Source organism: Xyrauchen texanus, chromosome 1 (genome assembly GCF_025860055.1).
Source record: "Xyrauchen texanus isolate HMW12.3.18 chromosome 1, RBS_HiC_50CHRs, whole genome shotgun sequence".
Classification (NCBI taxonomy): domain Eukaryota; kingdom Metazoa; phylum Chordata; class Actinopteri; order Cypriniformes; family Catostomidae; genus Xyrauchen; species Xyrauchen texanus.
This window is the reverse complement of record NC_068276.1, coordinates 21,939,199-21,964,313: the sequence shown is the minus strand read 5'-3', so window position 1 is coordinate 21,964,313 and position 25,115 is coordinate 21,939,199. Positions and strand designations below refer to the sequence as shown.

General features: G+C 38.2%; 1 protein-coding gene across 2 annotated transcripts in view; it reads right to left on the bottom strand.

The window, feature by feature from the left end:
- Window positions 1-23,080, bottom strand: part of LOC127644396 (protein Shroom4-like) — a 75,819-nt gene extending 52,739 nt beyond the window's left edge. Inside the window, exon 1 of one of the 2 annotated variants that reach the window (XM_052127542.1) lies at window positions 22,786-23,080. In XM_052127542.1, the coding sequence (XP_051983502.1) occupies window positions 22,786-22,938 (153 nt within the window). In that variant the 5' untranslated portion in view covers window positions 22,939-23,080. Of the gene's footprint in view, window positions 1-2,852; window positions 2,926-22,785 lie in introns of those variants that run through there. The other variant, XM_052127575.1, reaches the window with a different exon arrangement.
- Window positions 23,081-25,115: the final 2,035 nt, after the last annotated feature.

Genomic DNA, 25,115 nt, shown 5'->3' with positions numbered 1-25,115 from the left:
GAAATAGTTCCAAATCTGAATTCTGTTTAGATGAACTGTGTTCAAAGCTATTGTAAATGACTATAAACGCACACCTGGTATGGCAAATTCTGTGTTAATGTGCGAAGTTCCTGTGGGCCTTGAAACCGCAAACAGCCTACAATTAGGAAAATAAATGTAAAAATGAAAATTACATGGTGGACGAATAGTTTATTAAAATTATTATTAATAAAAACCGTGGGTAAAGGGTGCTCTTAGACATGATGCAAACTGGTGGAGCATGACCTCTCATGACTTATTGTTTTATTATGCACATTTAGCCAAACCCCATTAACTGGTCCTTATAAACTACATACTTAAAGCTAAATTCTGTAACTTGTTCAGTGTTAAAATAATTTCTCCTGTCCCAGCTTAATATGCAAAGACAACTAATGGTAAGCCATGTATGTACATTTTCTCAAACATTTTAAATACTGTGCATCTATGGCACTATATGATTTCTCTGTTTGTTTTGAGAGACCCGTTCAGCCCAACACAAATGCATATCCTCAACCAATGAGTAGGGGCAGGGACTAACTGTTTGTTTGATCAATAGAAGACAACAGCTTATTTGGAAGGCTTGCTTATTGTTTCATTTTGCAATTCCATTTGGTGGCGCAGAAATTAAAAATCCAGCTTTTAAAAAAATACTAAACTCATTCTATTTTTTTTTCTCATTGAAGTACCATTTATTACATGTAAAATAATTTCTGAATGTATATGTTTAACTGTTCATTGTGGTGGGGAGGCAGTCGTTCCATCACAGCTGCATAAGAACAATTGGTGAATATTTATGCTGATTTAAATCTCACAAGCATTAAGTGTACAGTGCCAGTTTATTTCAAGTTGGACATGGCAAAGTTTCTGACTTGCAGTTAAGTTTGCAAGTCAAGAATCACTCCAGCAATTCAGTCTGTAAGTCATTAGACAGATTCGCAAGAGGCAGATAACACAAGAGTTGACGTAAGTGTCATTTTCTTACAGCAGGGGTCTGCAACCTTTTTGACATGGAGTGCCAAAAATTTTTTCCTGGTCAATGGCGTGCCGATGAATACAACTAGTGGATCGCAAAGGATCCATTAACTAATTTAATACATAGTCTGCATGCGCAGCATGCAGAACTGGCTTCATGTTTACTGAAGATTTTCACTGTAATTACTGTTAATTTTTCTGCTGCATTATGGAGTAGTTAGTTTTCTTAATAGCCTACACATTTTTTTATGCAATTATTTTCTGTCTACTCTTTTTATAAATGTAACGTGTAGTTTTGGTGCATCCCTAATAATAACATTTACAATTTGTTCAATTGTTCCAAACAAAGTCTAACTTAAATGGATAGTTCACCCAAAACATTTTATTCTCTCATAATTTACTCACCTTCATGCCATCCCAGATGTGTGAATTTCTATCTTCTTCAGAACACAATGAAGATTTTTAGATATTCAAAATTATATTTCAGCTCTGTAGGTCCATAAAATGGCAAGTGAATGTGTGCCAAATTTTGAAGCTCCAAAAAGCTAATTTAGCCATCATAAAAGTAATCCATATTTAATCCACTGACTCCAGTGGATTAAATAATGTTATCTGAAGCAAAATGCTAGGTGCAGCCAGCTCTGTTATAAGGGTTGAATACACGCTGCCTCTCTCGTGACGCAAGTGCATTGGAAAGTTAGAGAACTGATGCAGGAAATATGAAAAATCCAGAAAAGCAGTATTTTGTACAACAGAGGAGCATAGATAATCACACGTTGATGCCAAATTTAACTGGTTTGGTTACGTCAACTGCGGCACCATCTTGGATTGGTCAACAAGGAGAGTTGTTTGAATTGGTTTGAATGCAAGTGAGTAAGTGGAGGAGATGCCTCAGACCGAGCTCTTTGTTCAGACTGCTGCATAAACCGCTTTTGTGGTGGAACAGTATCGTGGTCCAAAGGAACAGCTGATAATAAGGTGTGAATTATGAATATCTATGCAGAGGAGGCTTACTAATGTCACGCGAGAGGCAGTTTGAACTCCACCCTAGTCAACATGCAAAAAATAGCTGGCCGGAATCAAACATTTTTAGCAAAAAAAAGTTTTAAATATTTATCCATTTCTTATTTTTGGAGTCGTATGGATTACTTTTATGATGGAAACTTACTGTATTCTCTTGCATTTTATGGAGTTTTGTGTTCCTCACCACAGTCGCCTTTGGCTTGCTCACTGGGGTTATAAATACAATTATTATTTACTTAATTATTTATTTATTTTTATATACAACTGACAATAATAATCAACTATACAATAATGACTCTAAAATTTTCTGGATATAAAATGTTTTGTTTTCTGTTAAAGCATGATTTAAAAATGCTTTGAAACAATGTGTTTTGTGAAAAGCGCTATACCAATAAAAATTACTTGACTTTATGGACCTACAGATCTGAAATATCCAAAAATCTTTGCTTGCATTCTGTTGAAGATAGACAGTCATACACATCTGGGATGGCATGAGGGTAGAGCCCTGCACAGGCCATAAACTCCAGCCCTAGCCCGGCCCTGGCCCGTAGTGTTCAAGCCCTAGCCCGACCCCAGCCCGAAAACATCTGTAATTATTCTGCCCGAGCCAGACGCCAATATTTAAGCTCTCTGACGCGCGTGCTCTCTCTAATACACGCAAACACACATGCTAATATGTAAAGTTATTATAGGCCTCAAATATAGTTACAGTGCCACAGGCAATCATGCCCACAAATATTATTACTGACTACCCATTACAGAAAAGTATAAGCGTGCAGTAGATAATAGCCAAGCTATGTGATCCAGCAGCAAATAAGTAAATAAAGATGTACGCCTACCTTTCTTTGATGTAAAGTAACTTTACAGAAACTGGAGAACAATGTTTCAAAGAACTCTTCGCCAACTGGCTAACGTAAAAAATAAATAATAAACCGTTGAACTGTGTACAGGCTGAACAGTCACTGTTTATTGGCGGTGTTCTGAAGAAAAATAAATCGCATCCACCATTGAAGGCTTCAGAGCTGTTCTCCTCTCCTCCATCATCCTCCCTGCTGTTCTGAAAACGCGTTCGCTGCTACTGCTGCTTGCAGGAATGCTCAACACATGACGGGCGAGTCTTGACAACAAAGGAAGTGTCTTCTCATGTTCACTCCACCAACCCAGCAAATCTCGGTCATCAAATTCCGTTTTCTGGTTAAGGTTGAGGTATATGTGAACTTCATCCACAGCGGTGTCATCACCCTGGGCGACATTCTCCCACTCCAATTCGAAGTTTGACAGTGTTTTTTTTTAGTTGCTGGTGGCGGCGGGCAGCTAGCTGGCTCCTAGTCGCATTTCCACCAGTTGCTCGATAGCTTGCGATCCAACTCTTAACTGCCACAGGAATATTGCCAGTTTATGGAGTGGCTGAATCTGGACCTTCTTGCCAATCCACTCCAAGTGGCGCTGGCGGATGGTGGCTTGATAAGGCATGTCAGTGCTTACTGGCTGGGAATGACGTGTCAGCTTCTCATGCCACAACACAACAAGGTTCAAAGTTGGATACTGATCTACTTCCAACTCCCGCTGGGCTTCGTAGAAGGGTTGGAGAAAAAAAAATACCAAAAAAATTCAGAACATCTGGGGACACTACCCTCCCTAGCAACCGGGCCAATTTGGTTGCTTAGGAGACCTGGCTGGAGTCACTCTGCACGCCCTGGGATTCGAACTCGCAAACTCCAGGAGTGGTAGTCGGCGTCTTTACTCACTCTGCTACCCAGGCCCCCCTACAATAGACATTTTTTATGGAATTGGTTCTCGATTCCCAACCCTTTTGATGAAGGCATTCCTGTGACACAACAGGAATTGATGAGTATTCAAAGCTCAGTAAGCTGGTGGTCAGTGAATGCATTCAAGCATCCAGTGTTAAGTCGCAGTCTTCTGCTGTTCATAAAAGAGAGAAGAATGAGGTTGCAACACCCCAAGTAACCCCCTCCTCTGCAGCACTGACCTTGTCAACTGTTTAACAAGGACTTCAGCCACCAATCAACAACGCAACCCAACTGACTGACGTATGTATTATCCTCCCCAAATTTTCCATGCTCATAGTTCTTATCTTGAGCCAAGAAAATACCGTAGCGTTACAGCAAAGCAGAAACAATGTGATTATCAGAATGTTTTCCTTTCATATCTGAGGTCACAAGTGCAGGCTGGGACACCTCTTTCCTTGAGCTGTCATGATCTGATAGATGGGTAGGAGATGGGAGCGAAGAATCCAGACCGCAGGAAGGGAGATTTCTTCCCAAGTAAGAGAACGTAGGCTAACCTGAAGAAGTGGCATTCAAGGTCAGAGTGGGTGAGAATATTGCTGCTGGCTTGTCGCTCCTTCATTTATGAGGAGAGACAGAAGAGTGGGGGTGGTGGCCCAAAGAGAGAGAGAGAGAGAGACATAGAGAAAAGCTGGGAGAGCCAGTGTGAGTACGACAAAGGCTTCATTCACGATAAGGAGGGGGGAAATAAGAGAGGGCTACCTCAGTGTGTTGAGCTAAGTTTGTAGCCCAAGTGAGTCTGAAGTTCCATTGTGCTGTAAGACTTTAAAAGGTGTGACACACAGACATGGGTCAACACTGCAACTGATTCAGCAGCCAGTGACCTATATTCACAGGAGAGGTTAATGTGAAAGCACATACACAGGAACAAATTAAAGACGAAAGAAATTAAACAAACAAATGCAGTGGAAAACAAATAACAATTAAGAAAAGGGCAAATAAATAAAGCTGGCGAGGAACACATTTAAAAAGTAACTCTGTCATCACACACAGTTTAACAGTGCATGTTTTGTTTTAAGGAGAGACAATGAGGAAGGAATGCCTCTCTGTGGAGAAACATTTTATCACATTCCTCAAATTGTTTGCCTTTAACAGTGTCAATGGCCAAATGCCATTTGCATGAACTACCTTATTAAACTTGTAGACCAGCCAAACATGAGTGGTGATCTGGTCTGATATGTGATGGGGGGTGGGGGGTTCAGCCGTGGCCAAACATTTCCCAACAATATATATACACATACTCATGGATCATGATTACACTTTAAACAACAACTCACACCACAAAAAAGCACTTACAATAAAAACTGATGTAGGTTAAATATGTCCTACTAAAATGTCTCAACTATTAATGCAATTAACATCTGTAAAATCACTGTACAAGAAGTTGTGTTTCTAAGAATGTTTTAAATACATTGTGGTTTGTTTCTCATAAAAAGGCTATTGTACAGCTTCAGAAGACAACATAGCGCACAATCAAAAAAATTACCAATTTGACATTCCTTTTTTACATTTTTGGAGCTCGACGGTCTCGTTTTATGTTTTACAGATGAAATAAAAGACATACCGAATTTAAGCATATGATGACTAGATTTTATTTTTGGGAGAACTATCTTTTAAGCAAATTATAGTGGCCTAATTGCTGGGAAATACTTTTTTGGAAATTCTGTTTAAAGCGATCTTACAGCATGGCCCTTCACCTTTGCAGTAGTATCACATTTCTTTCTTAATAAAAAAATTACTTTATGATCTTACGTGGAATATTTTCATGCATTCTATCATAAAACGCAATAAAAGAGGGAAGCAGATGAATCCTTTGGCCAAGGTTAGCATGAATGCAGAATGTAAACGGAACAAATGACACATTATCTATCTTTTAATTATTATAGAGTTGTTATAACAGCTTCTTTTCTTAATCTCATGTGGATACCATTCATAGAATGAGGCAGAAAGCATGATTTTTATTGAATATGCAGCGTGAAGCAAATGACAGGTACAGATACAGAACTGTTTCAAATATTCAGACAACAAACCTTAAATAACAATGATTGCAAGGAAAATATAGAAAAACCTGTATTTTCTTAATTGTCTATTTATCCAAAACATCTCTCCTAAGTCTAAATGGTATTATTACTCTTTCCACATATATTTTAAGGATGAAAGTGAATAAAATAGGTGTGCACTGATCGAAATCAGCCAATCTTCGACTTATATCAGTGATCAGCCCTGACAGAGTTGCACATTTTCTAGAGTAATTATGGTAGTAATTCTGACTTGCTGCAGAGTGAGCAGGAAGAGGATAAAGGGCTGCTAACGGGTATAAAAACAACAAATAATCATGCAAATACAAATCTGAGTACACACTATGTAACATGAGTAATGAAAATCAGACGTTGTGTGAAGCGATTCTGTTTGTACCATCATGAGTGCTTTTAGCTTCACTCCCTTAAACATGAGTGCTCTCATTGTCAATCAAACATGCCCATGTAAACGTACTCATAGAAAGCTCTGAGATCATGACCCCATTTACACCTGGTATTAAGATACAATTGGGGTGATCTGATCATATGTGGTCAGTGCTTAATACAGGTCTAAACGGAGTTTAAAATGTTTTGTGAATGGATCACAAAAATCACTTCCCATGTGACCACATCAGATTTGATGTGTAAATGCTAATCCGTCCTGTATGCATCCCAGACAGTAGCGAAATGCCACCCTTCACGTGTCAATCAACAAGAGTTTAAACTTTGCAGATTACTAGCAGTTTAAAATGGAAATATTGGAAACCTAACGCTAACCCCTAAATGAAAATTAACATACCACGAATTAGAGGTCGACCGATATTGGTTTTTTCAGGCCGATGCCGATCTTTTGAAATCCGGGTCGGCCGATGGCCGATTAATGCTGCCGATTTATTTTGGCCGATATTTGGCCGATATGTGCTTGTTTTTAACCTCTTATTTGAACCTTTTATTTGAAAGATAAAATGTAACACACATAATTACTTAAGATAGACAACATTTCTGAACAAATACATTTATTGAACACTTGACCAATCTGCACTTGTACACTTAAAATTAAAAATGTATAATGTAAAAACATATTGTATAAATAATGTATAACAAATATATTAAATAAACAAAGCAGGTGCTACGAACTGCTCCGAGACACGAAGGTTGAGATCCAAATGCAGCTTTAATTAAGGGGCAATCCAGACACGTAATCCAATATTCAGAGCATCCAAGAGAAGCACAGGCATAACTAGGGATGGGTATCGTTAAGGTTTTAATGGTATTACTATCTTACCGATACTGCTTATCGATCCGGTACTTTAACGGTATTCTTAACGGTTCTTTTTGTTATATATATATATATATAAAATTTTATTTCAGGAAGGTCTACTAACATTACTGTTCAGGTGTGGTCTAAAAAGAAATCTAATAAAGTAATCAATTGTAAAATAACACTGCATAGTTTATCATTGATAGATTAATGCAGATTAATGCTCATTAATGCAGAAGTTATTCATTCAAGAGCTGTAAGTGATTTTCTCTTTGCCTTTTGTTGTTTGATTCGCAGTAATTGCTCAATCGTCACATGTTTAATAGACAGCTTCCCCTTTAAGACCGAATTCAGATCTAATAGGCTCTTGATGCAGCATATTTTCTCCAAACTATTTCCATAACTACGTCCATTTAAGACATAAACTGTGTTTAAGTGAATCTCCAAGCCGGTCGTTTTGACATATTTTTGTGTATATTTGATCGTTTAGACGCATGAAACCCAAAGTAGCCTATAGTTTGCTTGTCTCGTTGCGGTGTGTTTCGGAGCGCGCGCCGCCTTGGGAACGGTATCTCTTGCGCTCTTTATTATTAAACGCGTCCCGCAATTTAGCAACAGTAGCTAGACTGCATTTTACAACAATAACCGATCGTGCTGATTCTGACGTTAAGTTTGAGTTTTAGGGAGAAATGTCAGTGCACCGCTGTGAAGGGAAGGAAGTTGTGCTAGACAGAATGCGACTTATGTATAAATATTCTTTTTATAATCTTTGGAAGATGAAATCTAAAATAAAATCAGACTAATAATCACAGATCTAAACCAGGCTACGTCTGAATGTTTAGTTCTGTCACTCATTATGCAGGGCTCGTTTTGTGCTCGCTGTGGCATCGCGTGAGCGAGTTCTCTCTCTCCATCTCTGACTGCGAATAGTTAAATTGCATCACAGACGAATGGTTTCATATTATTATAGGCCTACATAAAAATGTCTGGCGAGATAAAATACCTTTCTCATTATAGCAATAATAAATGTATTTTCTTAAATTTCTCCAGTACCGACAGCAGAACCGATAACGTCCGAGCTTACCAAAGCCAGTCCTTCAATAGCCTATAGTGTACTGGTATCTTTTTTTATTACATATTTCTCTGCATTGAGTGACAACCCTCTCAAATATAAGACACACAAACAGAACAAATAAAAGTCTCAGATTCACTGTCTGTAATTGCAAAATTCTTGCTTACTTATTGTGACATGATAGCAACCCTTCTGCTGTGATAATGCAACTTCAACTACGCTATCAATATCCAAAGTAGCTGAACGTCATGTCAACTATCGTGTGTCACGTTTTTCTTGAAGTTGGCAGTAACATATCAAAAGTTTTAAATTAATTCTAAAGAATTTATACAAATTTAATCCTTACTGTTTTCTCCAAGGAATTTAGCTCCTTCCTTAGGCACCGGATGAGGTCTGCTCACTCTAGGGGAAAATGACTCTAGGGGCAGCGTGCGTCGAACACGTGTTCCACAACAACACTAGGCTGCCCACAGAGGCGCCTGCCTAATAATCGGCTTGATATGCGTGGATATTGGCCGATGCCGATTATGTAAAAAATGCAAAAAAATCGTCCGATTAATCGGTCGACCTCTACCACGAATCACATACATGACACCCAGATCAACAAGTTGGCTTTATTGTTGGGTTACTTGATCACATTAAATCAGTAAAGCTTATTAGACTCACTTAAACATCCATTCTTTAGGCTATCAGGACAACATAGATCTCTGCTGGTGGACATTTCCACAAACATCCCAAAGAACCTCTATCTTTTGATGCAGGTCCAGAAACAGCAGTGTTTGTGCTCTCATAACAAGGTCTCTCTCTTGGAGAGGTGAGAAGCCATTTTTGAAGTGCAGCCAGGAAGAAGCCTCCTGATGGGCTGATATTGTCTTTGCTTTAGCAAAGTTCAATGAGAGGAAAATTAAAGGAACATCAAACCACTTCCCAGTGCACTAGGCAACACATTAGCCTACTTCGGTGAGCTGGGCTGTTATTAGAGCAAGGCTTCCCAAACTTTTGTATCAGCTGAACCTATATAGCCAAAATGATTTACTTGAAGTAGCCCCTGAGATTTTTTGTAAAGCTAATTGTCAATCAAAGAGTATGCAGTGATATATCCATGAACTGTTATTTATTCAACTTTAAGATTTAAGGTTCAAATGTACATATGTAAGGGAATGTGTCGGCCTATATCTTTGGTCCTGTGACCGGTCAGCATCTTTTAAGTTTTTCACAATTTTTAAACATCTTTTTAATTTCACTAGATCATTTCAATGGTCCTACGGTGTGACAATTATTTTTTTTACAAGTACAAATATTCCATGCAGTCTCTCAATTTATGAGGTCAAAGAAACTGCATGTATAATTATGGAAGAATTGGAGATGTTTTGTTTAAATTAGTTTTATAAATTAAATCATGTCACGCTGTGGACAATTTTATATCAACTACCCATTTATAATGGGTACTTTTTACATGTTGTTTGTAAGTCCTTTAAACAACTTATTTTTTAGAAGATCATTTGCGAACCCCCCTATTGGAAAACCCTGAATTAGAGCAATGAAAGTGTGTGTGTTAAATTATAGTCCAAATACAAACAAACCTGGATGTTTGACGTGCTGAATGTGATCCTATCACTCAGAGATTGCTCTATTAAAGCCTCAATTGCAAATATTTGACATATAGCAGTCGCTGTTTCCAAAAAGGACAATGGAGAATATCTGAGAGCAACCTTTGGACCAAAGTTAACTTGGATTGATCCATCACTGTCATAGCAGACATAAGAGGGAGTGGAGAGGCATCTTGATGGCTCATTTTAGGACCGGTCATCCATCGGTTTCCTGTCGTTTATGAATAGGGCCATAGTGGACCATTTGAGGTTGTAATGTGTGTGAAGTGAACTTGTTCCCTCAGCAAACCTCTTCTACACACACACATCTACCCCTCCCCTGGACTCACCTCCCTGGAAGCAAAAAGAACTTGAGTGGTTTTGATGGCTGTTTGAGCCCAAATGTTGGATACAAGCTTGGCCGACAAGCTTTTGGTTGAGCGTTTGATCTGGTGAGGTCCCCTGCAGAACAAAGCCGAAGCTTGAAATCTGACTCCTTGATTATCATTTACCTTACATTTACGTTTACATTTATGCATTTGGCAGACGCTTTTATCCAAAGCGACTTACAGTGCAATTATTACAGGGACAATCCCTCTGGAACAACCTGGAGTTAAGTGCCTTGCTCAAGGACACAATGGTGGTGGCTGTGGGGTTAGAACCAGCGACCATCTGATTAACAGCCCTGTGCTTTAGCCACTACGCCACCACCACTCCACCTTGTGTCTTCACAGAAAATACAGAGGGAACCATAAATTAGCATTTTTTCAAGCTGATGTGAATGTGTAAACAGCAAATGTGTAATAAAATCAAAGTGGGAAACACATAAACATCTCAATATATCCAATTCCAATCAATGACAACTATGCTTTACCACAACCTTTCCAATTCAGTTTAACCATTCACTCGGAGAACAAACACATACAACCTCACATAACCAGCACACACACTCTTCACTGATTAAAAGTCCTCTCACTACCGGCTCTGTTAAGGGACTATGTGGAAACACTGGTGAGTGTTTGTGGTGGAGGGGCTCAGGCAATAAGGCCCCAATATCTCTCTCACCATCAAAGCCTCTCTGCCCAAGGCAATGGCAATGGGATCCAAGCTCACATTCCTATCACATATCAGATCCTTCCCACACCCATAACCAGCTGCGGACTTCACCACAATCAAAACACTACTCAAACAAACAGCCTTTTAACAAATAATCAAAGAAACAATATATTTACTCAATTAAATCAATTTGCTAAAACATTACCTCTCAGTACTGAGCTCTCCATAGAGCAGATCAAATCTGATATATTCAAATTTGGGAAGCTCTCCAGAACCAGAAGTATGCTGTTACTGAATAACACAAAAGGGGAAGCAATCCCACTGTAACAAAGAGATTACTTTAAACAAAGGGATGAAACAAATGGAAGTGAAAAGAAGAGCTAAGGCCAAAAACACTACATTAAGCAAGTTCTTTACGAGCAGTCTGGTTAAACATGCTTACTGCACGTTCTTGTATTACTGTGGTGGTAACAAACCACAGTACACAAGGGGGTGATAGAGTTACCTTCAAAAGAATGTGTCTTTAAACTTATTCAAGTAAGTTGCAATAATATATTGACTTTTACATTTAAACAGTAGCTCTGCCATGAAGATCCGCTACTGCCCCCCTTGTGAAAGCAACACATACTTGGGGCACATTATGAATTGTGGTCTGACACATTTAGCAAGCAACAACTTACGAAATTGAGCTTGCATAGGTAGAAGCGTCTGCGTTCACAAACATGCATAGAGTATATTGCTTAAGGGTGCAACTAGATTCAAAAATAAATATCCCATTAATTTTCTCCATTACAAAAAAACAAAAACACCACACACACACACACACACACACACTTTTTGTGATTAGTGTGATATCATTTTTTTTAAATGACTATGAATGGCTGAATTCCGGGATAAGAACTACACCACCCGTATTCCTGAATCAAAAATCACAAAATTACAGAAGTCGCTGTTACCATGGAAACAGGAATTGTAGCAAAAGAGCTCTGCATTGACTCCCATAAAGCATGTATGATACAGTTAAAGTCAGAAGTTTACCTACACCTTAGCCAAATACATTTAAACTCAGTTTTTCACAATTCCTGACATTTAATTGTAGAAAAATTCCCTGTATTAGGTCAGTTAGGATCACTATTTATTTTAAGATTGTGAAATGTCAGAATAATAGTAGAGAGAATTATTTATTTCATCACATTCCCAGTGGGTCAGAAGTTTACATACACTTTGTTAGTATTTGGTTGCATTGCCTTTAAATTGTTTAACTTGGGTCAAATATTTTGAGTAGCCTTCCACAAGCTTCTCACAATAAGTTGCTGGAATTGTGGCCCATTCCTCCAGACAGAACTGGTGTAACTGAGTCAGGTTTGTAGGCCTCCTTGCTCGCACATGCTTTTTCAGTTCTGCCCACAAATTTTCTATCAGATTGAGGTCAGGGCTTTGTGATGGCCACTCCAATACCTTGACTATGTTGTCCTTAAGCCATTTTACCACAACTTTGGATGAACATTATCCATTTGGAAGACCAATTTGCGATCAAGCTTTAACTTCCTGGCTGATGTCTTGAGATGTTGTGTCAATTTATCCACTTAATTTTCCTTTCTCATGATGCCATCAATTTTGTGAAGTGCACCAGTCCCTCCAGCAGCAAAGCACCCCCATAACATGATGCTGTCACCCCCATGCTTCACGGTTGGGATGGTGTTTTTCGACTTGCAAGCCTCACCCTTTTTCCTCCAAACATATCGATGGACATTATGGCCAAACAGTAAAATTTTTGTTTCATCAGACCAGAGGACATTTCTCCAGAAAGAAAGATCTTTGTCCCCATGTGCACTTGTAAACTGTAGTTTGGCTTTTTTATAGTGGTTTTGGAGCAATGGCTTCTTCCTTGCTGAGCAGCCTTTCAGGTAATGTCGATATAGGACTCGTTTTACTGTGGATATAGATACTTGTCTACCCATTTCCTCCAGCATCTTCACAAGGTCCTTTGCTGCTGTTCTGGGATTTATTTTCACTTTTTTCACCAAACTACATTCATCTCTAGGAGACAGAATGCATCTCCTTCCTGAGTGGTTTGATGGCTGCGTGGTCCCATAATGTTTATACTTGCTTATGTTTATATTGCTTGTACAGATGAATGTGATACCTTCAGGTGTTTGGAAATTGTTCCCAAGTATGAACCAGAACTGTGGATGAACTCAGAATTTTTCTGTGGTCTTGGCTGATTTCTTTAGATTTTCCCATGATGCCAAGCAAAGAGGCACCGAGTTTGAAGGTATGCCTTAAAATACATTCAGAGGTAGTGTTGTCAAAAATACCAGTCCTCCGGTACCAAGTCAGTACTCCAAAAAAAAAAAGTACGATACCAGAATTTCTGAAGGTACCGGAGTACCGAGTCTACCCGGTTCCCAATCAGAGCCGGGAACTTTCGAACACTCACAACAAGCAAAAGATGACGACAAGCAAAGCTGCTTCTGCTGAGTCTCAATTTAATCTTGTCGAAATGAAAAGTGGAAAAAGCCAGGTTTGGAAATTCTTGATTTCCAAACCTGATGAAAAGGGAAACGACATAGATCAGCAAAAACCTATTTGTAAACGCTGCTTTCACAATTTTCTGACGAAAGGAGGAAACACATCAAACTTAATAAAGCCCATGAAAGACAGACACCCGGATTTATTCAAGCAAATAAAGCAGGTGAGTTTAAAAGCATATTATAATTTGCATTAGGGCTGAAACGATTAGTCGACATTATCGACAACGTCGAAAATACAAAATTGTCTAAAACATTTCTCGTTGTCTAATAGTCGTTTGATCTCATTTAACATAACATGAAATCACATTAAACTGTAATGACGCGTGAAAGCACCAGTTCACGCCTGACGGAGGAGAAGAATTACACAGATCACCATCCAGATGCACTCTAAACTTTCACAGCTTCATCTTATCTTATTTCCTAATAAGTATTAGGGAATTATTAAAAATAATTATAATAATAAATTCAGGAGCCGGAGCTCTTTAAAGGAAACATGCGTTACTTCTTAAAATGCAGTTATTTTAATGTGTTATAGCTTTATTAAAGTTCAAATAATACAGAAGCAGATCATGTTAATAACTATAAACTCAGAAACTGGCATTTCTCTGTGTGGTCGGTGCCTCTTCAATGAGTTGCGCGAATGTCCCGATCTAAGGGGGAGAGACTGAAACTGCACCCGGCTGAGAGGGACTCTGCCTCGGGGATACTCATCCCTCAAGCGCGGACGCTTGATGCAGCTAGATTATAACGCGAGCAAGACTTATTTAATCATAATATGTCACTGTGCATTTCTTATCGTGAAGAAAATTGCCAATATGCAGCTTTATTAATATGGGAGCACTTTAAGCATTAGTTTGTAAAAAGTTTTTTATTCATTCTATTGTAAGCTTGTTTATTTTGTTTTTTTTTAGTACTTGGTAAAAACTTGAAGTAAATGTTGAAGCAAATCTTATATAAGTGTTAAAATACTTTAAGCATACATTGTACAGTTTTGTTATAATTCAAAAATAATATATTTAAATTAAAGTGTTGCTCAATGGCATATTTCTGTTCTTAGTTCTGCTGCTAATGTTTTGTTAACTTTGTTAATAAAAGAGTGTTTAGTAACCCGTTTTTGCTTTGGTACCGAAAACGGTATAGAGTACCGTGAAATTTCAATGGTATTGGAACCGACTACTGAAATTTTTGTACCGTGACAACACTATTCAGAGGTACACCTCCAATTGACTCCAGTTAGCCAATTAGCCTATCAGAAGCTAATTGGCTAATTATCTAAAGGCTTGACATAATTTTATGGAATTTTCCAAGCTGCTTAAGGGCACAATTAACTTGGGTAAGTGAATGTAAACTTCTGACCCACTGGAATTGTGATATAGTCAATTAAAAGTGAAACATTCTGTCTGTAAACAATTGTTGGAAAAAGTACTCATGTCATGCACCAAGTAGATGTCCTAAACGACTTGACAAAACTATAGTTTGGTAATATGATATTTGTGGAATGCTTAACATTTTTTTGTTTTAATGCCTTCAACCTAAGTGTATGTAAACTTCTGACTTCAACTGTATTTTAATATTGTGTATTAAACATATTACAATTTATATTTCAATAACTGTCAAAAGATTTATACTTAAGTGTCCTTTCTGATTCAAGTCTGTCATTTGCAATGTTTTGTGGGATGAGTAGTTCAATCTCTCATTAAAGAAATTAAATACACAGTCTTGCATCTTTTTCACATACTTGTGACGTGGTTGTTCCTTTCATCGCTGTAAGTTTTGTTTCATAGCATAGAACTCTTATTGAAAAAAAAAAATAACTAAGAAAACAAATGGAAAAAATACTTCTGGAAAAGAGGCCACTTAATAGTGGCCAGTCACTGTTGCACTCTAATGCGACTTTAAATTACTTGCAAACTCATAACATAAAATTTTGCCCCAGTAAAATATTTCCATCTCTGTGTCCAAAGTAGTCTTTCTTTCACCTCAAAACTCCAGTGCCTCAGAATACGTTCCACTGACCAATTAGAAGTGGGGAAAAAAGGATGACTGGAGTGCCATGTGGTCTACATAAACTTCACAGCAGAAAAAGAGAAATGTGAGAAAATGCTAAATGTTTTCTCTCTACTCTAAAAGGAGGACAAAAAAGAGAGGGAATGTGAGGGAGAGATGACTAACAAAGATCGAACAATGAGCTTTTTATACATAAATCAGCCTGGTTCTTGATGTGCAATCAGTGTAATATACAGTCTTTGAGGTTTTAGGGTTTTTCTTGGGTGAAAATGTTGATAATAAACAAGAAATTCTTCTTTAAATTAATTTTTCACCGCAAATTTTGAATATCACAAGTCTGACAAAGTTTTTTCATGCTGTGTTCAAGTCACTTTGAAAACGGTCTAAAAAGGTTTTGCTCAAAATAAAGCATCATTTTGGTTGTAAGACCAAGCCTGTACCTGAATTTCCAATTTCTTTTACAAAATATGCAGTCTTTTTGGTAACAAGTAAGAGGTGCCAGGTGTATCCAGCAATGGTTTGTTGTTGATAAATGTTGATATCATTGTATCTCGGTACTGGCTGATGTCATGATGACCCGAGGTGGGATTTTAATTTGAGCAGGAGTTGAACAGTCAGGGGAGTATTGTGATTGGCCCCTGGCACCAGGTCCTTAAGATAAATGTCTACCGAGACTATTGAGGGGTTTCTAAATAAATGGCCACTGGGAGCAAAGATGGGAGATACTGTAGGAGCAGAGGGCAAAGGATTCCAGGCAGGCATGCATGTTGTGCTTTGACTCAAATTCAGATGGAAAACCTATCAGTGGGACAGGCAGTGACTGAAGTCATGTGCCCCAGAAGGCTCATGAGATAAACAATGAAACCCAACACTTAGGGAACCTTAATATATCATGTTTATGATGACATCCAAATAAAGTCCTCACAAAAGTCTGCTGCAGGTAGACACAGGGACACCCAGATACAGGGACTATGTGTCCAACAAAGCATGTGTTTCAGATTAAGCAGTTAAAAAATCCAGCCAGTGAATATGAGGTTATCAGATTGGCCATGATCCAGCATAGAAAACAGAAGGCTAACACTTACTGACAAATAATTAGCCTGCTACAGACCCAACTAGTGACTCAAATCAAAGGAAATGACATATTACAATAAACAATACTAAAGGCTAAGGTATAGGGGTGGGTAAAAATACAGATTTTTCGATGCATCGCACGCAACCTTCACTTGAACGATCTCGATATAGATTCTTGAAATCCCAATATCGATCTTTTACTCTACGCGTAACCCTCCACTACAATGAGAGGAAATCCATCGCTCGCATTTGCAATCAAATTGCACGCTATGCAACTAAAATGTTGTATATATTTTGCTACTGGCTGGTAAATGTTCCACTCAACAGTGATGTGTAATATAGTGGTAGAGTATTCAGCAGAGAGATCCTTTCACTCGGTGTTGAGAGTAAAGCTGTTCTGTGTAATGTGTGTCCAAATACATGGAATGCCAATAACGCATAGCAGGGATGAGATAAAGCCATTCAAGTCCTCTCTCTCGTTAACATGCACTCTTACAGGCGCAATATAATTTCATATTTATTGATTGAATACATGGATTTATTTATTTTTAAAAATATAAAATGTGAACAAAATGATGAAAAAAAAATAATAATTATAGTAGTAAAATTAATATTTTCTTTATTGTACCTAGTTGGAAGGTCTTGTATATTTAACAGCATTAGCTGGAAGAACATTTCAATCATATGCAAGCAAAAGGGACATTATAACTGAAATATACCCATGCTCCGATGACACACAAAGATGTGGACTAGGGCTGTCAAATAAAAATTTGAATTTCGAATATCCGTTGAATTAAAAATAAATAAAATGCACATTCTAATTAGGGCTGTCGATTTAACACGTTAATTCAGTGCGATTAATTTTACGCAATTAATCGCATGCCCACGGACCATAATAAGGAAGATTCCTGAGAGATGCAAGCTTGTAGTACCACCTGTTTACTCCAGAGGGCAGTAAGTGAAACTTCAGCTGTGTGGCAATGCACAGTTTATACAGTGAAGAAAACACTTCAGTAGGCAGAACAACACAAACGTGCGTTACGTTCTTGCGTTCAAAACACTTGAAGGAGCGCAAATGCGATCTAAGGGATCTCAAGATGTGTTTAAAGATTGAATATTAAACTATATTTAACTTGACACAGTGACCTAAACATTTTATGTTTATTATGCAACAAACCAGAGACGTCTAATGTAGGTGTAAATTGACGGGTTCTTAAACAAGCCCTCATAATAAATCTCGAACTGATTGACAAATTCACTTGTGTAATGGATTGCTGTGAACTGTATTCCAAAGATTGACTTATGATAAATAATATGGTAGTAAACAATACATTGTATTCTAAAGCCGCTTTTTGTATTGTCTTATCAATCATTAACTCTTGCTACAGGAATGTAATGCATTTTAATTATCTGAAAATCTTATATATATATATATATATATTATACACTCACCTAAAGGATTATTAGGAACACCATACTAATACTGTGTTTGACCCCCTTTCGCCTTCAGAACTGCCTTAATTCTACGTGGCATTGATTCAACAAGGTGCTGAAAACATTCTTTATAAATGTTGGCCCATACTGATAGGATAGCATCTTGCAGTTGATGGAGATTTGTGGGATGCACATCCAGAGCACGAAGCTCCCGTTCCACAACATCCCAAAGATGCTCTATTGGGTTGAGATCTGGTGACTGGGGGGGCCATTTTAGTACAGTGAACTCATTGTCATGTTCAAGAAACCAATTTGAAATGATTCGAGCTTTGTGACATGGTGCATTATCCTGCTGGAAGTAGCCATCAGAGGATGGGTACATGGTGGCCATAAAGGGATGGACATGGTCAGAAACAATGCTCAGGTAGGCCGTGACATTTAAACGATGCCCAATTGGCACTAAGGGGCCTAAAGTGTGCCAAGAAAACATCCCCCACACCATTACACCACCACCACCACCAGCCTGCACAGTGGTAACAAGGCATGATGGATCCATGTTCTCATTCTGTTTACGCCAAATTCTGACTCTACCATCTGAATGTCTCAACAGAAATCGAGACTCATCAGACCAGGCAACATTTTTCCAGTCTTCAACTGTCCAATTTTGGTGAGCTCTTGCAAATTGTAGCCTCTTTTTCCTATCTGTAGTGGAGATGAGTGGTACCCGGTGGGTTCTTCTGCTGTTGTATCCCATCCGCCACAAGGATGTGCGTGTTGTGGCTTCACAAATGCTTTGCTGCATACCTCGGTTGTAACGAGTGGTTATTTCAGGCAAAGTTGCTCTTCTATCAGCTTGAATCAGTCGGCCCATTCTCCTCTGACCTCTAGCATCAACAAGGCATTTTCGCCCACAGGACTGCCGCATACTGGATGTTTTTCCCTTTTCACACCATTCTTTGTAAACCCTAGAAATGGTTGTGCGTGAAAATCCCAGTAACTGAGCAGATTGTGAAATACTCAGACCGGCCCGTCTGGCACCAACAACCATGCCACGCTCAAAATTGCTTAAATCACCTTTCTTTCCCATTCTGACATTCAGTTTGGAGTTCAGGAGATTGTCTTGACCAGGACCACACCCCTAAATGCATTGAAGCAACTGCCCTGTGATTGGTTGATTAGATAATTGCATTAATGAGAAATTGAACAGGTGTTCCTAATAATCCTTTAGGTGAGTGTATATAATTTTCAAATATTTAAAGATAACTATGTATAATTTTATATTGATATAAATATGTATAATCATTATATATTGAGTTATTGTTATATGAGGGGCTTTCTCAGCAAATATTTGTATATGCGATTAATTAATCGGGACACCGTGTAATTAATTCGATTAAAAATTAATCGATTGACAGCCCTAATTCAAATGCAAAAACCGTGCAATGCGTGCGAGATATGATGATGACGTAGCTGACGTGGTTTGTTTTTGTTAGCCTATCCAGTTCAACCCATTAGATGCAGCACGGCTGCATTGATAATTGAACGGCCAGGGACCGGAATCAGCCGATGTTCCGCATGCTCAGCCCGGACCGGTGACCGGCCGGTCAGCCTCACGTCTTTCCGATTCCAAGCCGGTCCGTTAAAAAAAAAAAATCAGTATCGGCAGGTCACACAATCTGAAATCGGAATCGGCCAAGAAAATTGCAATCGGTGCATCTCTAATAACGTTAAAACATAAGTGGGGAAAAAACATGATGCATGAGTCCACGTTTTGAAAACTCACTCTGAGAAAGCTAAAGGAAAAATCAAAAGAAGCTACAAAAAAACAATACAAAAGACAAGGGTACACTTCATTTTCTCTGTGTCCCATTCTGTTTCACGCAAGGCTGAGCATTCAGCCTTTCGAAGTGTAGCTATTCTTTTCCCTTACAACAATCAACAGTTCTGGCAAACTTACTGCAAATTCGCCACTCATTATTTTCCCATGCAAATGAGCTTTGCGGCAAACGCTTTATTGTTGCCATGCATCAACGTTGCAGACTGTCCACATGTCTACAAAAACCTTAACCCCTCTGAAACATCATAGATGCTGGGTGGAAGGATAATATTCATACGCAAGTAGAAAACTCCCTCTCAGAAACCCAGGGACACACATAGAAAGATTTATTTCTAGTTACTGTTCATCTTGAGCACATTTCAGGCTTCCTGGTGATTCATTGAGAAATGTCAAAGGCCTAGCTGGAATTGATAAAACAGACAATATTATTCCTGACTGCCAAGTGTTAAAGCACATTAAATTAAACACAGCAGCTTTAGGAATATAGAACATAGAACAAGGAATATAAAAGCATGTAGTGACCAGTGACCATAATTTGTGACAAAAAAGCACCATAAAATTTAACCAGTTGTTCAATTACCATAAATGATTTATTTTTCCCTCTAAGTGGAAAAAAGAAACTGTAGCTCCCAGTAAACAGACCTAGTGCAGCAGCAGGGCTAAAGGCAGACTATGGGAATTTAACTAGCGGTATATGCCTGACAAAACAAATTAGTTTACAGTCCTGACTTACACAAAGACAGAATGTATGATCCTGATAGATAATCAGGTCTGATAGATATTGAGTGATTAAATCATTAAGAGCTTTGACTGATACAAACCTAACATGTAACCAGCTAGGGATGATAACACTGGAGTGGTATGATCATATTTTATGAATCTGGTTTGAACTCTGGCCGCTGCATTGTATTTATGGAGACAGTGACGAATCCAGCATCATTAACCAAGTCCTTAAGTCATGAATGCCTGATTTTTATTTTACTAAATACCAGGGACTAAAAATAGTTTATGAAACGAAAACTGAGTGAACGGAGTGAAAACTTTATTGGTAAATGCTGGTAACCGGTTAATTTAGTTCTGGAATTTTTTTTTATGAAACCAAAGACTAATACATTTATCACAGTAAATTTTCAGATTTACACCACTTCCTGTTGCCCAAAAAAATGGGGCTTCACTCTTTTTAGTAGAGCATGATAAGCATGTGGTTTGATCCTGAAGGAAACCGCTGAATTACACAATTTAAAGGAATAGTTCACCCAAAATGTTTAATTCTCTCATCATTTACTCACCCTCACACATTCAAGATTTTAGTAGAATATCTCAGCTCTGTAGGTCCTCAAAGTGCAATTGAAATTAAAATTTTTAAAAAACATTTAAAAGCATTACAAACCACATATGGGCAAAATAAAAGTAATCCATATGACTCCAGTGGTTTAATCATTGTATTCAGACACGATATGAAAGTGTTTCTGAGAAACAGATCAATATTAAAAGTCCTTTTTTCCTACAAATTCTCCTCCCTGCCAGTAGGTGGCGATATGCACGAAGAATGATTTTTTTTTTGTTGTTGCTTATTTTGGTTGAGGCAAGTCCCTTTTTTGAGCTTGTTTTTCCAGACCTGGGCTGAATTTCCCAAAAGCATCGCAGGGTTAAGATGATCGTAGAGACCACTGGCACCAACGGTTTCTATAATCTACTTCTATACTCCACTACTGCTTTTGGGAAATGCAGCCCAGATCCCTTGTTTCTTTTGCCAGATCTGGCAACACTGCAACTTGTATATCACCCACCCTTAGCACAGAGTGCCAATAGAAAATGTATTAACCGTTCTTTTATTTAGTTCTATCCGGTTATCAATTGGAAAGGAGGCAGCGGAACGCTGGAACCGGAACAAAAATACAACACATAAAATTAGAAAACATTTTGTTTTTAGTCCCTGATAAAAACACAGCCAGACCGGACTCTCCGCACATTACAAGTTGTCAAGATGTAATGATGAGTACAAAAAAAAACAACAACTGAAAAACTCTTCCACACACTGTAAAAGGATCTATCAAATCAAATGAATTTCTTCCCTCTCTCTCAGACCTACAAAAAAATGCAAGCCTTCCCCCATCACCCTTCCCTCCTCCCCACCGGCTCAGGGGGTAGAGTCTGGGAATGTGATCTCTGGGGGTCTTGTCTCTCAAAACATCTTCATTGAAGAAAAATAAATCAACACATTTTGCCAAATGCCATTGGATGGGAAATGGGGGGGTGGAAGGGTGAATAAAACAATCTTACCTCCCTGTGAGGAAAACAAACTACTTGGAGGAAACAGTTGTTGATCATAAGTGGATTCAAGTAAAAAGCATTGAGCACTTTAACATTTTTAAAGGAATTAAAGTTGTTTTTGAGTTTGTGGTCATGGCAAGTCATATGAAATCTTATATATGTTCTTTGATCACACTATTTAAAATCAACTAATAAAATAATGTGGCTCATATGATGGGGTTCATCTAGAAGAGATGTGAACAAGCCAATGACACAAAGCAGCAAGCAGGAGCACATGGAGTGCCCATACGGGGATCCTGGGACATTTCTATAAGCAATCATTACTGCTACAGCCTGATTATATAATTGCATATCCACTTTCAAACAAAAAGTCAACTGCAATTTTTGCATATCAATTAAACGAAAACCTAAAATGCAAACAATATGCACTAAATTTTTTATTTTATTTTTTTTACTAAAACATGATAGTGAATGGACATTCATGAATATTTAATTAACAAACTGGAAAAGTTAGATCTTCCAATAGTGCCTAACTGACTTAAGATATGTCCAGTAGATGTGCTGTATCATTTATTTGGTGTTTTGGGGATTTTGAGAAACTGAATCACTTCGGTATGTGTATAAAATCATCCTATGTTAATCAATCCCCCACCTAAGTTTCTGCAAAGTTAGCCTACAACAGAAAATGTCCATCAGTGGACCGTTACAACTCATCCAAACTGCAGCATAAGTAACGGACACACGTATAAACTCGGGCGTATCGAGATAATTAGCCAATCAGAAGTTATGTCGTAATCTCCAGACTTACTTTGGAAATGATGAGCGGCTCCCCGTGCTCCAGTCCGCCTTTCAGAGTGAATCCCCACGGAGCGCCTCCGTTCAGCTGTACATGCATGAGCTGGAAAGACACCAGTTGCTCTACGGTCTCCATTAGGACGTCTGTGCTTTCAGTTCCGTCCATTCGCAGTGCAATCTCGATTAAACATCATCGCGAGTCCCAACCGACAACCACAGACTCCGTGCATGAGGAGACAGGCAGCGGTGCTGGTCATCGATCGACTTCCCATGGGATGTTAACGGAGGAAGTGCTTGAGACTGAGGAGTGAACTTGAGTGACATGTAGAACGCCCAATCACGGCAGCGTTTCAATGCAACTAACCAATGAAAACATATCAGGGGGCGGGGTCTTAATCGACTGCTGGATTGTCCATTGTCCGTCTGTCTGAAAACTCAGAAAACTTGCCCATTATCAACGCCTGAGTCAGCGCTGGACAGGATTATCTCAGCTAGTTTGCGAGACAATTATTGCCTCTATATTAGTATCTAAGTATTAACGTGTTTCCCAAAAGTGACATTTTTGTTAGTGTAGCTCCTCCAAAAGACTTGAATTGCTCTCACAAAACATTGGGACTCCATTATTTCGACTCTTTTATGTGAAGCAATTATTACTTTTCTATTAAAGATGCACTTCAGTATTTTTTTCTTTATTAAAAAAGATTTACTCCAAAATAAATTAATTGTAATTTTCAAACATACGTCTAAAATCATGACCACACACACGAGATGAAGACATATCATTGGCCAGAGAAGACCCCGTAGTACCACTAGGAGGAGCTGTTGTTTCATGCCATGTTGAGGAGTGACACATGATGTGTGGACAGTAGTGAACTGTGCAACGTAGTTAAGCGTGAGATGTTTTTTTGTTTAACCATAGGCAGAGCACAGTTTTCTCAAGAGAAGGGGAGACAGGGGCAAGTTGTCACGTCTGGAAGTTGTCACAAGGGCTCATTAAGGTTTTAAGTCAAAAGTCAAATAATGTGTGTTTTCTCCAGCAGCGGTTTAATATGTAAACCTGCATCAGCATACATTTAGACAGGGATCAACTAAGATAGACTTTAAATGAAAGGTTGAACTGTGTTCTCAAACGTATTTTTCATAAATGTAAGTTATCATATTTTACTTGTGCAAGCTGTCATATGTACTTTAAATGTTGTACATTTTTACTGTTTATTTATCACTATAGTTTTTGGCCAAAAACAGCGGTTTTATTTATTTATTTGTTTTGGTGTATGTTTCATGTTACATTAGACAGTTTTACTGTTTCATGAATTTTGTCATATTTGATTTTGTCTTACATATTTGATTAAATCTCGCTAAAAAGCTAATATTGAAAAGATTCTGTGACAACTTACACCGTGTGCAGGAATATTAGTGGGGCTATCAATCACAAAACGTCAGTGTGTGTTCAATGATTTGTATCTTTTTTTTCCAAGGCTTTAAGGTGTGTTTCTTTACAAAAATTGATATTGAAATATGAATTGGAGCAAAAAGTTCCCGGTCTCCCCTGCATACACATATCATGAATATAAACTCTCTCTCTCTTTCACACACGCACGCACACACACACACATGGAGAGTCATGTTTTATGAGGACTCTCCATAGACATAATGGTTTTTATACTGTACAAACTTTATTCTATCCCCAAACCCTACACTGTCAAGTCTGTAATTTTAACAGTAAAATACTGTAAAAATGCTACAGAAATAAAATGTAAATTCACAAATATTAACTGTAAAATATACAGTAAAATGTTTTAATATATTTTAAAAGACAATACAGAGCCACTACTGATGAACTTCATGTTTACATTTTAACTGTATTTTTTACATAATTATACTGGCAACCAGTTTTTTGTAAAAACAACATGATTTTTTTTTTTACAGTGTACCCCTAAACTTCACCCTCACAGAAAACTTTCTGCCTTTTTTCCAAAAACATAATTTAGTATGATTTATAATGTGTTTTCCTCATGGGGACTGACTGATAAGCCAATTCCCTTGTGGAGACCGCTGGCTGGGCCCCACAATGTAGGTGATCTCAGGTTTTACTATTCTTGTGGGGACATTTGGTCCCCACGATGTACACACACACAGAGAGAGAGAGAGAGAGAGAGAGAGAGAGAGAGAGAGAGAGAGAGAGTTTTGCTTGTTTTATCATGGTGGGGACTTACTGTTGACTTCTATTGTTTTTATTCTGAGCTAATGAAATGTCACCTAATCCTCTCCCTTTACCCCAAACCTAACCCTTAGAGAAACATTTTTGACAAAAATCAAATCATAAGCTGAGGAGTCAAATGT